This window comes from Papilio xuthus, unplaced genomic scaffold, assembly GCF_000836235.2.
Source record: "Papilio xuthus unplaced genomic scaffold, Pxut_1.1 DF826923.1, whole genome shotgun sequence".
Taxonomy (NCBI): Eukaryota; Metazoa; Arthropoda; class Insecta; order Lepidoptera; family Papilionidae; genus Papilio; species Papilio xuthus.
The window spans coordinates 4,127,314-4,145,028 of record NW_013531726.1 but is presented as its reverse complement, the minus strand read 5'-3'; the positions used below and the strand labels follow the sequence as shown (position 1 = coordinate 4,145,028).

At 32.2% G+C, this 17,715-nt stretch overlaps 1 protein-coding gene across 1 annotated transcript; it reads right to left on the bottom strand.

Annotated features, from left to right (window-relative positions):
- Positions 1 to 11,091: 11,091 nt before the first annotated feature.
- LOC106122427 (probable salivary secreted peptide) lies at positions 11,092 to 12,375 on the bottom strand. The gene is made up of 2 exons (XM_013318375.1): positions 12,117 to 12,375; positions 11,092 to 11,354 (listed from the first exon to the last, which is right to left on the bottom strand). Exons 1-2 carry the CDS (start codon positions 12,303 to 12,305, stop codon positions 11,205 to 11,207), a joined length of 339 nt encoding a protein of 112 aa, XP_013173829.1. The 5' UTR covers positions 12,306 to 12,375; the 3' UTR covers positions 11,092 to 11,204.
- Positions 12,376 to 17,715: the final 5,340 nt, after the last annotated feature.

Sequence of the window (17,715 nt, the reverse complement as noted above, 5' to 3'; positions counted from 1 at the left end):
CTTATTTCAAATTTTATATTCTCCCTCAAAATATGCGCTCGGGGCCCTCGGCGTCCATTTAGCGAACGCATCGAACAAATTGCGGCAACTTATCATTGTTTTCGGTAACTTTTGGATATGAATTTCGTTAGGGTTACGGTAAAAAAAATTGTTCAATGTGAATGTATACTTAGGTCTGACAAAGATTCTAACATTCGTTTTACATTATGCTTCTTTTATATATATATATTTGCCCCCTTCTGTTATATATATATATATATATTTATAACAGAAGGGGGCAAACGAGCAGCGGGAACACCGAAGTGTTCAACGACGCCCATGGACATCAGCAATACCAGAGGAACCGCAGATGCGTTGCCGGCCTTTGAGGTGGTGATAGGCTCGCTTCTTGAAGGACCCTAAGTCGTATTGGTTTGGAAATACAAAACCTTGCAAATAAAACGTTGTATATTTGAAGAATCTATTATATTTAATATTTGTCTATTATTACACATAAGAAAATAAATAAACATTTGTGTGGTAATCCTCATAGTAATCTTGCTAATAATATAAATGTGAATGTTTGGATGGATGGATGGATGTTTGAAGGTATCTCGAGACCGGCGGAAGGGATCTCGATGAAATTTATCATACTTATAGAACATAGTCTGGAAGAACACATAGGCTAATTACTACACACATACTAATTATGTTTTTTTTTTATTTCCTGTGGACGGAGTCGCGGACTACAGCTAGTACTAAAATAATTTTGAAACTACACTGTTAGATAAAATTGTAAAACAAAAACTTTGATTAAATTTTTATCAATTAAACTTGAACAACTGGTTATTACAACCATGTCTTTATCTTATAAGTACAAGAAAGAGTTACCTACGGGTCTTCGTTATATCGGCTTTGAAATATAAAACGGGAAACTTTTAAATGGAACGAAGTGAGTGCAGTAGCGAGATAGTGAAAAAAGAAGCAAGCAATTTAAACTTTTACACGAGCCTGGGGCGGGGAGACCGCGGTTTATAAGTTAGTTCGTAGGAAATTACATGATAGGGCATCTTTCTTTTACTTTTTCCCAGTCCGCGATGAATTGCGGAATATTTTTAAAGTTAAAAATTTAACGAAGATAAAATGCAACAATGTTTATTAAAAAAGTTTATTTAAAACGAATGTATTGGTACATTCGTTTTGTTGTAAAAATAATATGTGTAATTTGTTATGAACAAAGAAATGAAAAACGTACGAAAATTGGTTTCATGAAAGGAAAAAAATAATAGGAAACAATTCTATGAATCTATCGGTACTGATTGAAAATTGTTCTCTATTGCATTTAATGTTGAATAAGAATTATTACGAACCAGATGAAAAGATCGACCGTTAACAGGAAACAAAGGTTCGATCTGCATGGCACGAGGTAAACAATGGAGAGTTTTAATTTTCTACATGCTTCCTTAACAATAGATGGTGTAGATGAGACAGCAACCCCACAGCTTTGTTCACTGGCAACACTAAACAATACCTGGGCCGTGATGAACTTGCATTATCGCCTGCCTAATGGGTTTTGTCTGTTCGTGTACGATTGTGAACGAGGAAACTTTTAGTTACGACTCATGATAAATGTTCCTGATATTCTCACGACATTTAACCTACAGATTATTTTGTAATAAAGTAATATTGGTTACGATAAACTTTTTATTGAAGTTTAACCGTTATTTTCTGAAAACAAAATCTTTGTATAAAATATATCGTCATCCTTGTCATTATCTTTGACAATAAAGAGATAACAATATGTTTTAAACGGAGATTTTGGTCTTAGAAACCTACGGTAAGGGATTTTAAACTTGTTAACATGTAAATGTTAAGTCTAAAGGGTTAGAAAATGTCGTTAGGTAATTTTCAAGCAGTCTATTATCTTTGTGAACTTATTTTCTTGGAAACAACATTCTTATGCTTTATTTGAAGGCGATAAAACCTTCGTAAATATACTTTAACGTGTTAAAAGTTCGATGTTAACTGAATGGTTTTAAACTATTTATCACATACGCAGCTTTTAGGTAAAGTACCGGCGTTTATCTCTATCAGTATTGATTTGGCTACAACTTTCACATTGAATACGTAGAAAGAAGTTTTGTTTTTATTTAAATTTTATCAGTCTCTCAATTATTACGCAAACTCTCGCCTAACCGTGGGTTTCTGACACCAAAATATCTGTATAAACATATCATCATCCCTGTCTTACATCTTAGACAAAACATTATGTTTTAAACGGGGATTATGGACTGGATCTCGTGATATACTAAGAGACTCCGGTAATGACCATGAACTCTGACTGCAAGTGAAACTTATGACGTTTTGTTAATAGAAATATTTCTCAATTGTAAAGATAGGATTTTCTACATAGTTAACCTTAGTTATATTTACAGACAGTTGTTCCTTAATTTAAGATAAAGTAATTTACTTTTAGTTAAACAATGTTACAATACAATACAATATTTATTGTTAATGTTTAAATTACAGGTTGTTGCCGACAGATACGGAACCTTTTTACATGTTTTTATTCATAATTGTTATATTTTTATATTTAGAACTCTATATGTTTTTTCTTCCTTTTTCTCTATATTTACAAGTATCAGTTGTAAATATATTCTGAAACAGTGCGTGCTTTTCTCTTTATTTCTAATAATTCTAGTTTATATATTCATTCTATCTTATGTTATATAAAATAATATTCCAAAATTCATCCTAATCCAAACGCTCTTTCCATCCTTATATTTTCCGTCGTCTTTACAGGTCAAAGAGCGAAATACAAAAAAAATTTTCTTCCTATGTATATAGAGCTCTTTTGACAAGCACTGATTTCAATCTATTTTTGAATGATGTTAATATTATGTGACTATTATAATATTAATTGTGATAGTATTAAGTCGAATAATGTACCATCATTCCACATTCCCGACCGGGCGGTAAATCTCAGCTGACTTAAGTAGTGGTATTAATGCGTTACATAGTAACATTTAATGTGCCCATTGTGGATTCTACAAATTAACTTCGCGCTCGTTTGTAAGCTGTTTGGAACATATAATGTGTTACTGTAAGAATATACATGTTAACACTTCATATGCTATACTACGTATCACGTATCAACATGAACTTTCAGTCGGACGATTAGGTGAAATTCAACGTGTTAACATGCCTGATTTTAATGCATTAAAAATTCGTATAGGAAAACATCTCGGTATAGTAAAGAGCTAGAATGTTAAGGATACACGCGCGACTAATGTACTCACATGCTGTTGTGCTTAAAACTAAAAACGACGTCTGTCTGTGCACAGTCTGGTCTTAATGGGCGAGTAAAGTACAGCACTTTGTTTTACTTCAAATGCTACGTAAGCAATACTATAGTATATGTATATTGAACATTTATTATTTATATGATTGACGTTTTGTAATAAAATCTGAAACTACGTTTAGACATTACTAATTAAGTTCCTTTGGCGCGAATGACGTGCTTTCGTTATAAAGTCCAATGTCAGAATGAATAGTGATGGGACATAAACGTCGACATTTTAGTAAGGCTAGTGTTGGATCAATACACTGCCACATTTTCGGATTTTCTTCCTAACACTACCAACGTATAAAAGTTATGATGGATTTACCAAATTTAATTTTGTCTTCTCTGATCGCAATCAATGATTACATATTTTTTTAATCTACTAACTTATTCTAACCAAACAAATGTCTTCATTGTAAACTAATACTTCAACAACATAAAAAAACAAAACATAAATAAGTACTAAGAATAAAAATAAAAACATTTAAATAAACATTGATAAGCTTATTTGAGATACAATTTCAATAGCAGACATAAACAAACTTTTAGTACGTGTTAACATAAAACCTCTTTGTTTAAATATCGATAAAAAAAAATTCATGCTGTAAATGACTTTCCGAAAGATTATTATCAGTGCGCGTGTTGTCTGAACAGTCGTTCATTGAAAAATTAACTGAACCGAACAATAAATCACTTACCTCCCGCTTCCTCTATTACTTCGTTTATCGGTTAAAAAAAATAGAGGGCAATGGCCAACGATAACGTTAATAAATCATTAAATAAACAGCTTTTTTGTTTATTTCAGAGCAACTTTACTTATTGGATATTCTGGTTATCGCGAACGTTGTAAATATTAATTATGTTATGTTTACTTTGTATTTTATCGATCAAATAATTTATTAACGTGAATAATATTTGGTAGTCTTACTAAAGCCTGTTACACACCAATTTTTAAATGCACAGTTTTAACTGTACAAGGGCATTGTTTAGCTTAATCTGAACGTGTGTAGCAGACTTTATTCTAACATGTCAATTTTTATATTATATAAGATTTTTTTTATTTCATGCAACAACTTGAAACAATATGTTCTAAACGGATGTTTTGTAGATGGAAACTCAGAATTAGATGTTATTTTACTTGTAGAATTGTTCCAAAAATTATGCAAAGCATATATTTGTTTTTACGAGTAAAAAGGGGCGTATATAATTTTTTTGCAAACCAAAATCTGTTTAGGTACCGTTGATCTACAGATAGTAAAAATATTCTTAGCAGAATGTTTGTCCCAGCTTGAGTTGTTTGTTAGACTTACAGATAACGAGAACAGATAAAGGTAAATGAACGGCGATAGTTTCGTCGCGGCCATTAACGACGACAAGTCTTAGTACTTAGGTCTCCCTAATGTCCCTTGTCGCGAAACTGTGAGAACTTGGAAACTAAAAAAAAATCTTAAGTTAACTCGTGAGATTTGCTAGAGTTTGTCGTCTCACTTGAGAATATAGAGCAAGAATGTTATTAAGAGGAAAGAACGAGTCTAATTATATATGTCCGTGTAGATAAGAGCGTCGGTGGCTCAGGGGTTTAGGCACTTGACTTGTAATCTGCAGGTCCTCGATTCGAATACCAATGTGTTTTTCGATTTAGATATGTACATTTATCCGATGTTCTTATGGTGAACGAAAACATCGTGATACAACCTGCACAAATCTGAGAAGAAATTCAAAGATATGTGTGAAGTCAACCAACCCGCTCTGGACCAGCGTGGTTGACTATGGCCTAGCCACCTCTCACTTAGGGTAGGCTCCGAGCTCCTCGGTGGGGACGTATAGTGAGCTGATGATGTTTATCGAAATGTTTCAAAATGTTGTCCTTTGGTTTTTGCAAAGAAGTAAAAGTGATGGCAAAATGTTTTATACATGTTTTTCGACTGTGAAAACATAAATTGCAATATAGTTAGGGATAAACAACTAATACACATATGAGACAATTCAACTTTTTTATGTTAAATCGAATACCGTAAAGTCGTTTTTCATGACAATATCAAATTGGATAATTTACATTGAATAATGTTTACTATGAACATTGTTAAACTTAAGGCCGCTCAAACTAATAGCGTTTACAAGAGTTTAGTGATTAACACAAATATTAATGCTCGAAACTTGGATCATTAAGTTATATTGAAATAGCTTAGTTTGTTATCTTTGACCAGATCAAAGTCATTTGTACAAATTGTTACCATACCCTCTTAGTTAACGATTTAATATGTAACCATGTTAAATTTGTCACTTCATAAAGGAGGTAAAATCAAAGCTAGATAAACTTAACGCCGCTAAACTTAAACAAGGTTGAATTGCCTCGATCTGATAGAACCTTAATACGGTATTTAGAAGTTATAACTTCTTTGATTCCAGTTTTCTCGTATAAGTAATTCATCATCATCAGCTCACGTAAGAACGTCGGATAAATGTACATATGTAAATTGGAAATCGAAAAACACATTGGTACATGGCGGGATTCGAACCCAGGACCTGCAGATTACAAGTCAAGTGCTTGACCACTGAGTATATATATAAGTAATTACTAATTGCAAATAGTACAAAATATCAATCATTTCTTCGAATAAAGTATATTTTTCCATTAAATATAGAGTTATTTTTTATTAATATTAAGAGTTACAACAGGAATTATACAAATCAATGAGAATAGCGATGAGTTAGACATGCAATTAATTCACCGCCTGGAAGCAATCAAGGTGCCTTAGAAGACGCAAATTTGCATTTGACTCGGAACGTTTGCGAAGCTGTTCCCTATAATTGTAGAGGGAACTGTAATTCTTAGCACAACGTTAAGAATCGTTTATATTTATCTTCTTTTTACAGCCAGTATACAATATTTTCTTTAGTATAAAATTAGTTAATGTAAAAAAATTAGGTTGTATTTTGATCGGATATAAAATTTAGATGCTTAAGAATCCTTAATAAAATACAAGTAAAATAACACCAAATATCAGATTTGAATTTATTTTTTTAATGTAATACGTTTAAAGAACTTTCGCTATGTTTTTTTGGAAAAAGTAACGTCGAAGAGAAATTTTAAATTGATTTTAGATTGGGCTACAATGTCGGCTTATAAAATGTATTTTCATTGTTTTCATCCCGCCGTTCGTAATCCTAAATTAATCTGGGTGAACCTTTGCTCATCTCAAAATTTATAGCAATTTCCCTCGACTCGAAAAATAAGGAAAGGATAAGGAAATTTCATGTTATATTTTCAACAAATAACCAGTATTATGTTAGTAAAAAATAATTGGAACATTTTTTTCACTTGTGTAAAATTTTAAGAAGTAACCATTAATATATATAAAAGATATGTCAACAGAAATTTGTCATACAACTTCAATAAAAGCTTTATAAAAATGCTTATTGTTGTTCATGTGAAATTAAAACCAAAATAATACTAAAATATTTGAGATTCGTCCTCTTAAACATGTTTACTTCTAAATCTATTTGGATAAAGAAAATTCTTTTGAAATACGATATTTCCGATTATTTTACACACACAATCAGTTAGAGAGCAAACATTCTCGACAACTTATAGATGTATATCGAACCTGCTTCCTTCGTGCTAGCGACGGGGCTGCGGGGGTGTGGCGTAATTGGATTTAGATTGGATCGAATTAGAACTTTCCTTCGTGGCTTTTGTTTTCCAAGGAAATGACTTTTTGATGGGGCGCATCAAAATCGAATTTTCGGTGTTACTCCGACCATATCCTATTCAGTTTCTAGAGGTGTTAGGGGAGAACGAACGGAATTGGAAAAGTTTCTTTACTTCTTATTTATTCGTTGTGTTTTTGTGAGGCAATCGTCGTTGGGTCCTTTGAATGTTAACAAGGGTCGGCTTGTGTCGAGAACGCGGGGTTTAAGAATCGCGACGAACCATTACCGAGCGCCCACCTAACAAAAAGGGTGATACAAAAAGCTTTTAACGTTAATGCCGGTGATTAATTCACGTAGCGAATTAAATTAGACTGTTTCAGGTTATCTGTACTGTTAGAATCAGAGGGGAGAATTGTTAAGGAAAATTATTACTGGCTATTTATTATTAAACGTGAATTTTCGCATTATTTCGTTTGAATAATAATTTATAATGTTTCTAAATTCGATTATGTCATTCGCATAGCTTCTTGAAAGACGTGAATCGTCACGTTTACTATTAGGATGGAATTTTCCCGAGTGTTGCTTAAAATGTTTTAACGGAATGTATCTTCTTTCTATCTTTGAAACAATGCTGGAACTGTCTTCTCCGATACATTGTTTCAAAACGTCGAATTGAAAATCGTACACTATCAGTGTAAATAAATCTGAAAGCATTTACGTAAATGGATACGAACAAAGCGTCGCCTAGTCCGTTCGTTCTCCATATAGGTGTAGAGATTAATAGTAAAAGCTTTTATGTAGAGAGCAGCGTCCGTGAAGTCTCGCCAGCCGTGTAGTATGCCGCGGGGTGTATACTCTCTCGTAGTAATACTCTGTGTTATATATTTTGGTAGTACATATATTTATACGTGGAAAACACGTATATTATTTATTTATATGAACACGTACGACAACCAGCGATGAATTATTAACCAACGTAAGTCGTAATTTACGAAAAATGTCTTAAAATGAAAGCGTATGCAAAGATACTTTACTTCATAATGTTGAGAATGTGCTTTGTTTTATGTGCTCGTAGATTATATTTTTATTGCTCAGACGACTCGGTTTTGTGTATGAGTTTTTTAACGGTTATAGGTGCCAGGAACAAAACATGTGCCAAAAAAAAACCATTTCAATTTAATATTTTTTTTTATATTATATTTTATATCAATTGTACTTGTTAATTCAATTAACTTAGAAACTCCAAATAATCATTTTTACAAGACTTAAGTATAGGTAACATGATGAAATTACCAGTTGGACAAAAATTAAATTGCCAATTTCAACTACTCCGAAAATAATATGCACCATATATTCTACTAAAGTAAGACATTTTTAACGGTTAGGGTATAATTCATGATATTTCATGGTATATTCGAGTGCAAGTCAAAATGTTAGTTGTGGGGATTCATTTAGGCATTCTATACACGAACGACTTTAAAAGATTTATTAAATGCAGAAATGAAATATTTAAAAGTTGTAGTCAGAGATTGTGATTAAAATTTATTAAGACTTAAAATTAAATTAAAAACAAAGGTCTCGAATTGGAATAATTCTTTTTGTAAAATTCTTTTCGTTTTTATCTATACTACAATGAATGATGAAACTTGTCGTTATGTATTTTAATGCTGGTGATTTATAAAAATCAACCGTATTTTTAAAATATTACGATTTTTTGTCTTACATCAAATTCATTGACTAATTAAATTTTAGGTTAACTTGAAAAAAAATTTCAGCTGGTATGTCTGTCAGTGTGTAGACACCTTAACGCCGAATGTGCATTACCAACTTGTGTCCATGTTTTATTTATTCGCTCGCCTGTGCCGTTGAAGTGGTTGCATTACGTCCGAAAATTATTTTTCCACTTTTATATTTTCCAGGCTTTGCTGCGGTTTATACGCTATCATATGAATAACACTACAAAATTTAGTTTTTAATAATCCGCTTTATGTAGCTTGCGTTAGGTAACATTTTACAGATTTTCTAGTTTAAAAAGTAGACATGTTCAAAGAATTATGTAAATTCATAGAAGCTTATGGCTTAGCTGGATATCGGATGTTACATTGTCAATTTATGGTTGGTTTCTGAGACCAAAATATCTGTACAAAACATACCGTTATCCCCATTATTAACTGTGATATTATCATACAGACGAATTGATAACCTCCTTCTTTTTTAAGTCGGCTAAATAAAACATATATTAAACAAAGATTTTAGTCTCAGAAACCAACAGTTAGTATGGCACTTAAAAGTGATTAAGTGAAATACTTTAGAATAGATTTAATACGAGAAACTATATATAGTTACTGTTATATAGTTTCTTTAGTACTCGTAAATTAACAATTGCGAATGCGTGTATGTATAATGTTCATCCACTACAAAAATGTTAATCTTCCTTCTTTACGATGTGTGACCAACAGATGTCGCTATTATTGTAATAAAGGACAACCTCCAAAGCAGACAAATTAAATTAGTCAGGTAAGTACATTTAAGTAATTCAATGAAATTGTAATAAGCGCATGCTTTTTGATCCTCGAGTAAAATGTGAAAGCCGAGCGGCGCCCCACTGGACGTTACACGGATATACGGATACTAGAATAACTCTATAAAATACAAATATTTAAATGCATAAATATTGATCGAAATACGCAACTTGCTAATAGACTGGTCTGATAACTTGTATGGTAATATTAGAACAATTTGATTATCATAGTGTTTGATGAATCAAACCTAAACGCAAATATATTTATCCATCATTTTTAATTAGAAACCACGTTGCTGTCTCATATAAAAATGTTCTATTTAACCTTTTGAAATTTCAATGATAATTTTGGCTTATAATTCTCTTATTGTTTCTAAAGCCTTATCCAGTCAGATAGTCGTTCTATATCTTTGTTTTCGTCTCCGGGACGCCCTGGTCTGGCTTAAACTAATTATGCCCCCTGGACTGTGTCAATGTTGTCGCAGCACGAGGCGCAGTTTAATGCGTGTGTCTCCATTAGCTCAACCCACCCACCATCCCCTCAATGTCCACAATGACGATTCGCTAAAATTGATTTGTATGTTTGCACTAAGGGTGACTTGTCAGTGCCAAACAGCACGCGCGGGGCATTCTTAATTTGTTGAGATCAAAAAGATACATACTGTTAATTCGATGTTCAATTGTTCAAATTGATTAGAGAAACGGGCCGCGTCCGCGAAATAATATCAGTACCACTCATCCTGATGAAGGGCCCCCGTTGGGCTCGAAACTAGTTGGTGCCGCCACCGGACGAATATACGTGAGTGTTTAGCCGTGTTTATAAATCAGTTTGATTAGAGAAAGTTATATAAACTTCGTTAATATAATAGCTTGAAAGAATTTCAAAACCTAATAAAATATTTCGGAGGAAATATTTATGCTCCTCGAAATCCTATTTCTCATATAAGGGGTATTGAAAATATGATAACGCTTAATATAAATTTAAGGCAGCCATTATTTATTTCTATTTCTACGCAACGCTGTTTTTTGTGCCAGATTTCAACCCCTTAGTTATGTTCAGTACTGTTAGCTAGGTTATTTGTTTGATTTGAGAATCATGTGAACAGAAATTATGTGTGAACATCTTTTGAACTGTCAACACTTTGAGGATCCTTGTTACAACAGTAAAGTAAAGAAACAAAACGATACATGTTAAAGTGTTTGCAGATGTTCTAAGTAACTGTGAACATAACAGCTTTGTTAATGTACGCTATTTATCCTTATAATTAAACTACTCGACTAAATAAAGAAGTTTTTTATTTATACTACACGTGTTCGTAAAGTTCACACTTTCTAAAGTGACAGTTTCAGATTTCATATTAATGACATTCTTCGTGTACTTACGGAGTTAATTAATGTTCCTAAATACAAATAAAATAATTTAACGTTCAGGAATCGGGTAAGTTCATATACAGACGGTTGAATTTTGAACACTTAGTTTGGATATAGTTTCACGAAAGTTCAATAAAAACTATTTTTTTTTTAGTTCAAATAATTTCAAATTATGGACAAAGTAATGAAATGTAAATAAAATACATATTTTTCATTCAATGTTTTATTCGTAAACGTAAAAATGTTATTACCAAAAATTTAATTTAAAATGAGAATTAGCGTTGACTTGCGAAAAATTTCAGTTGACATCAGTGTACCGACATATATTTATTAGTATTATGAATTCTTAGTAAATATGAGTACTAAATAGTTGAGTCCCTCTCCTCGCTCGCTCTGGAAGTGTATGGTGACATTGGTGGCACCCAATCCTCCCTGTGTCACCGTTGCACGCGCGTCTGAACGGGACAGATCGCGAGCTATTATGCCCTGCAAAAAAAAAGAACAGCTAACTACGAGATATAAATTGAATTGTGAAGTTTTTGAGTTTTTATTGCATAACTTTGTTAATTATTTTTTACAATTATTTAATTCAGTTTGGCACCCATACTTGCATTATTTATAAGAGTAAGATGCCAAATGATACTCGAGCTATGTACACATTGTGTAATAAATTACTTGTCACTCGTACTCTCATATTATAATGTAATAAATCATGTTATATGTACTTATATAAGTGTCTTTAAGTGTTATAATTAAAAAATCTTATATCTTCTATATATAAAATTTCGTGTTACGATGGATGTTCACGATAAACTCCGAAACTACTTAACCAATGCTTCTCAAATTTTGTAATCATATGATGGTTGTACTAGAGAGATAGGGTAGTTTTAATCTCATTATTTGTTATTGAAAATTAAATGTTTATTGTACAACTTTACGGTATATTTATCTTAATTCCGCGCGAACAGACTCGTGGACACACCTAAGTATATTTATATCTAAAAACTAACGCAAGCAAAATTCTCATCGTTTTCTGGGTCATGGCCATGATGCTCATAACCTTGCAAATATAAATAAAAATAATAAAATATCAATTTCTAAAACGTTTTATGTTATTAACATGTTTGAAGCCACTTGTCATGAGTAAAGTCTTGATTATGACTCATTTATTAAAGAATTTGTAAAGTAAAATCAAGATAATCTATTTAATTCGATAAGTTATGTAAATTCTGTAACGTTGACACTTACCTTTATAATCCTTTGCTTCGGATCATTGAATGTATAATCCTTATCTCTTTTTATAAGGGGTATTGCGCGATAAACAACTTTCTCCGTTGATATTAACAAATTATTCACTCTTGTACCCACCACAAGGTCCTTAGCTTCATATAAACTTACAAATAGAACTAATAACAAAATATAGATTAAAAATCTCATTTTAATGTTTAATTTGTATTCTAGTACATTTTAGGTTATGTGTCAGAATGGACTGAGCATTCGCGAAGCACTGAGACGGTAAAGGAAAACGTTATGTTATGCTAAACATAGTTCGACCTTGCCACTTCGTATCGTTGCGTTGATTCATTAATTGTGTAATATATTTGTTTACGAATGCGTGATTTAGCGGTCAGCGCACTTGCCAACTGATTTTCGGTATAAGATTGATTCCATTGTTTACAAGATTCGGGTACTTAAGGTAATTGGTATTTTGTGGTGTTAATTAGCTAGTACTATAAACTTTGATATAAAGCAACTTATTGTTTGAATGATATCTTATATTTACCTGCCTAGGAATTAATAAACTAATCGTAGGTTTAAAATATCTTATCTCTGTTTTGTCACAGAGTTGAAGATATGCTTTAAACATAGATTTTAGTTTCAGAAATCCACAATTAGCGATCGATTTATTGTGATCAAAAAGTGTAATCTTTTAAATACATAATCTGAATGGTACCGTTAAATATACTACAAAGTCAGGAAGATTAAGTATCAGTAAGATTTTCTCAGAGTGCATTTAAAATAATTATAAGTTGTACAGCTTCTGGATAGATGTGGGCGCTGTATAGTTTGGCGCATGAATAATGGCCCGCCCAAAGCGACAGACGGACAGACTGGCTACCGGGAGATACCGTCTGTATAGATAATATTTGTGTCCGATGCACCGATACTATGATTTATTGTGTAATTGAGGTGTTACTTCAGCGTAAAGGTAAAACGAAAGCATTATATTACCGTGAGAATTATTATTTTAAAGTGGATGAATATTAATAAAATTCACGAGATATGCCTCAAATAATATAATAATTGCAATGTGCTGTAAAATTATTTCTTTCCAAAAATGCATTAAATTATTTTCTTTTTGTTGTTTGTCATATCGTTAGCAATCTGTCATATGATAGTAAAGACAAATTAGGAAAATACTAAAGAATATCACAAGAAGTTTCCCCTTTTCATTTTGTCAAAATTTTCCAAAACTCTTTGTTAAATAGTTTTCGTTTAACATGAGTTGCTGGATTTTTCATTAGTTAAAAGTTTAAAGGAATATTCCAACTCCGAGTCCCGGATGTTTGCGTCGATTATTGAAAGTGGAGGGAATTCTTTTGTTCCGACGTCGACGAAACGTTCATCCAGACGAGAGACGACGGGAAAAATCAATTCCGGAAAAAGCTATTTTATTAACAAATAAAAATGAATTGTCCCTCAGTTCTTAAAGATATTAAAGAGATATATTAAACGAGTCTTGCTTCAGACAAGGATAAGGGTTTATTTTATTTCTATTGGTAAAGTACTGCGTAGTACTTAGCCTCAGAACAAAATATTAGGAAAGTAGGAAATTATAAGGTTCAAAAAATACTAAAGTCTCTAATCTAAATATTCTACAGGAAATATCAAAAAAGTTAATCGATATCACAGGGGACCGAAGACCTGGCAGCTACCTCGGACAAAGAATTAGTTTAGCTATTCAAAGAGGGAACGCTGCCAGTATCTTAGGAACCTTGCCTTAAGGGACTCCTTTTAATAATATATTTTAGTTAATTATTCGTTTTTAATATTTTATTTAATATCATAGATTTAAGACTTTTTATGTAAAGTATATAAATTTATTTTATATGTCATTAAATGGAAATTAATTCTACAGGTTATAAAAATAATTATTTTAAAATGGATGTTTTTTTTAATATAATGGAGAAATCGTGTTCAAATACTAAGATTAATGCTCTTTATTTAATGTCTGCTTCCTCCCTTTAATTCATCTACAGCTTTGAATGGTTACGGTTTAATAGACGCATAAATAAAACCAAGAATTATATTCATGTCTACTAAAATGTTCTCTCTTTCTTTGATAGAGGGGACATACGCATTTTTAGTACCTATTATAACAGAGTGTTCGTGTATTCAAAATGAAAAAGCGAAAATGGAGACGTGTGATTTTCAAAACTAGTATTCAATGCCAGTTTTGTTTGAAGATGTATTTTTGTATCTTATAGATAGAAAGCATTGGATGTTTAGCATGTAAATACGTACGTATAAAAGGGTGTAGTTTTGCATACCGCGTGAGCTGACAAGTGCATTCAGTTATTTTAGTCTTGACGTGTCGCGACACACTTTGATCTTGTGCTGGAGCTGCGGGACTTTTTGCCGGCACTTGCTTAATGTGACGACACATAACTCAAACGGGAACGCGACACTCTTTTTGATTTTATCAAGAGTCGTGTGCTTTTTTGAGATTAGAATGCGCATTTGTCATTAGTGATATCATCAACGGATCTCTTGCGTGAAACTCTGGTGTGGATTTCATTCAGCGAATTATTTTTAAAAGCATTTCGATTTAAAGCAATATGACAATTCAAGTTTTTTATTACAGATTTTTATATTCAAATTCGGCTAAGATTTAGATCTAACAGTTTATATTAAAATAAGACTAGCCTCTTAAAGGTGGCAACGAAAAGCAAGTCGTTTTGTCAAGTCCATAGAATAAGAACAAGTTATAAATATGCTTTGTTTTACTTATAACTATGATTTAAAATATATCTGTCGTATATAAAATAAAAAAACCTAAAGCCTAGTTGTTCAGTTCTATTTTAACATGTCGATCGAGCGTCATTGGAATGAGAAGTGAAATAAAACGCATACGCCTCGGATTCCATCTGACTTGATTGAGCCAGAAATACAATAGAGCGAGTCAAAGTATTGCGTCCCGAAATTTCGGTATGAATTGCCCGAGCCGTAGTATTGTAAAATGAAATGCTTTCGTTAGATTAAGTTCGGATTTAATCAAACAATGTCTTGAATATGACCTTCTGATGTGGGCTGTTGTTGGAATGTTTAGTCAATTTTTAACGTGTCCTAGGCTTATTCTAGCTTTAAAGATAAGATGCAATTATTAAGGCATTCGTAATAATAAATATTAAACATGTCTGTTAGTACTTAAACGCTTGTGAAAAACTATTTTTACTTTCATTCATATTAAAAAGTGTTCGGACCTAATCACCAGAAAACAGTGGGTGGTCTTCTAAGAATAATTAAAATACGTCAGTACTAATAACTCGCCTTTCTGTTTGACAATTACTTTTGTCTGATTGTGAAATGCAGGGAGTTTTTTAATACTTCCAGAAACACTTAACAAAGAAACATGAATTTAAGATCTGAAATTGAAGTGAAATGTGTCCGAATATAACATTTAAATCAACGATTTACAACTGGCGATTAAAAGAATAAAAAAATAAAATTGGTCATCATTTTAAAAATGGAACGAAAAGTTCTTTATTTATAAATTCAGCACATGAAATAATAAACGCCGTCTGGATATTGAAGCTTAAAATATCAGTCATACATACAGTATGAGCATAATTGAGTGGGCCAGTCCGAACATCCGAAATGGACGCTCGATTCCCCTCCGCAGGCGAATTGATATTTCCTCTTTGAAATAGGTACATAGTTAATTGTGTTTCCGGACGTCAGTCATTGTTTGAGTGGCAATCTCTGTATGATGCATTAGCGTCGCATTATTAAATCACGAGACAGGATAACTGTTCAAATACGAACGTGATATGCTTTATTTTTATCTTTATTATTTTAGGTTATACGAATTTATTGATATTTCATTAATAATGACTCGTATTATGTGACCATCCTTAGTCACTACTACATTTCCAACGTTTTTTTTTAAATTTTTTTTTGGTTGCAAGATGTAACCTTTGCAAAGGTTTAATACTTAATTAACCTTCTTTAAAAATCTTAATTGGCGAATATTCATCCAATGATTCATTTAATTCATTTGAAAAACAGTTGCAATGTCAAGTATCAGTAATTAATACGATCGACGGGATCGTTAAGCGATGACGCAGCACTTTACAACGTCGACTGTCACATTGGAATATTGATATTGCATTCATCAAAAATTGGCATCGGTCCAAAGAGATTTTGATTTCATGGACAGGTTTGATGACGTGAAAACATGATTTTTTTTGTTTTTAAACAGGTCAATGGGATGTTTCAGTAGTACATTTTAGGTAATATTTTTTTGTTAAGTCTTTTATAACGCATTCTAAAAGTACATACCATGATTGAGTCAATGACCTGTCTCCGGATAGGAACGAAAGCAGACAGCTCGGAACTATGCTTTGAAATTAAAATAGGATTGTCCCGATATTAATAGACGAGCAATTGTAGGCAATTAAATGAATAGCATCGGTAGTTTTCAATACTTATGCAATAAAATTAATAGAGAATGTGCGAAAAAGAAAAGTTCAAAACTTAGGTAAATAAGTGCTGCAATTTCAAATAAGAATTCCATGGATTGTCGCAAGATGGATACGAAATAACGACTTTATGATTCGCATTTGTTTCCAAAACTATTCAGCGTTAAGCGCTTTATTTATGCAAGAACATAACATACGTGTAACTATAAAGATTACGACGATGTCGCGTGGAATACTAACGCTGAGGACTAATTTTATTTTCAGTGTAGCAACGTGTTTGTGATATGAGACCGCTGTAAATTATACCCCTTAATTATATCGTAACAGTGTTGTTTTGTTTTAACGAGAAACATAAAACGCTAGCCCGAAAATCAATACGCGAACTGAACGTGTTGATAGTTTCATAAATATGTAACTTTAGCACGAATTACCTTTGATTCTAAGAAAGATGGAGAATAGTTGGTGACAAAAATATCTTACGAAAAGAATTCTATTAAACGCATAAGGAAAGTTAACAAGATCGATGAACTCGCATCTGCGGTTCCTCTGGTATTGCTGATGTCCATGGGCGTCGTTGAACACCTCGGTGTTCCCGCTGCTCGTTTGCCCCCTTCTGTTATAATGAATGACGTCAAGTTTAATAAAGTAAAAGTTTCTACTCTTTGTGCAACTCTAAAAAGTTAGTCAAATTTATTTTATTGTTTTTTTTTGTATTTGTAATTGATGAAAAATATAATCATAAAGTGACAAAAAGTTACAACAGACAATATAAAAGGATAAAGAATTAAAAAGTAACAACTATCATATTGTCAATTATAAATTAAATGAAGACGAAGATAAAAAGAAACCACAGTCTCATAAAATAAACTTACAACGTTAGCGAAAAGTTAATGTAGCAATTTGTTATACTGAATTTCAGTTTACATTTCAGTGGGATTGAGCCTATTGTAAAGGGATTATGGTTTCCTAAATCGCATTACAATGTTATAACACGCGAAGCCTTGATACTCTTGCAACACGACAGCGTCGCGGCGCACGCTAACGCGACAAAATTATATTTTTGGGTAATTTAATAGTACGCCGGATATTCCGTTTTAATATTCCGTATCGTGATTAAATCCATTTAATTATACCTCATTTTCTTA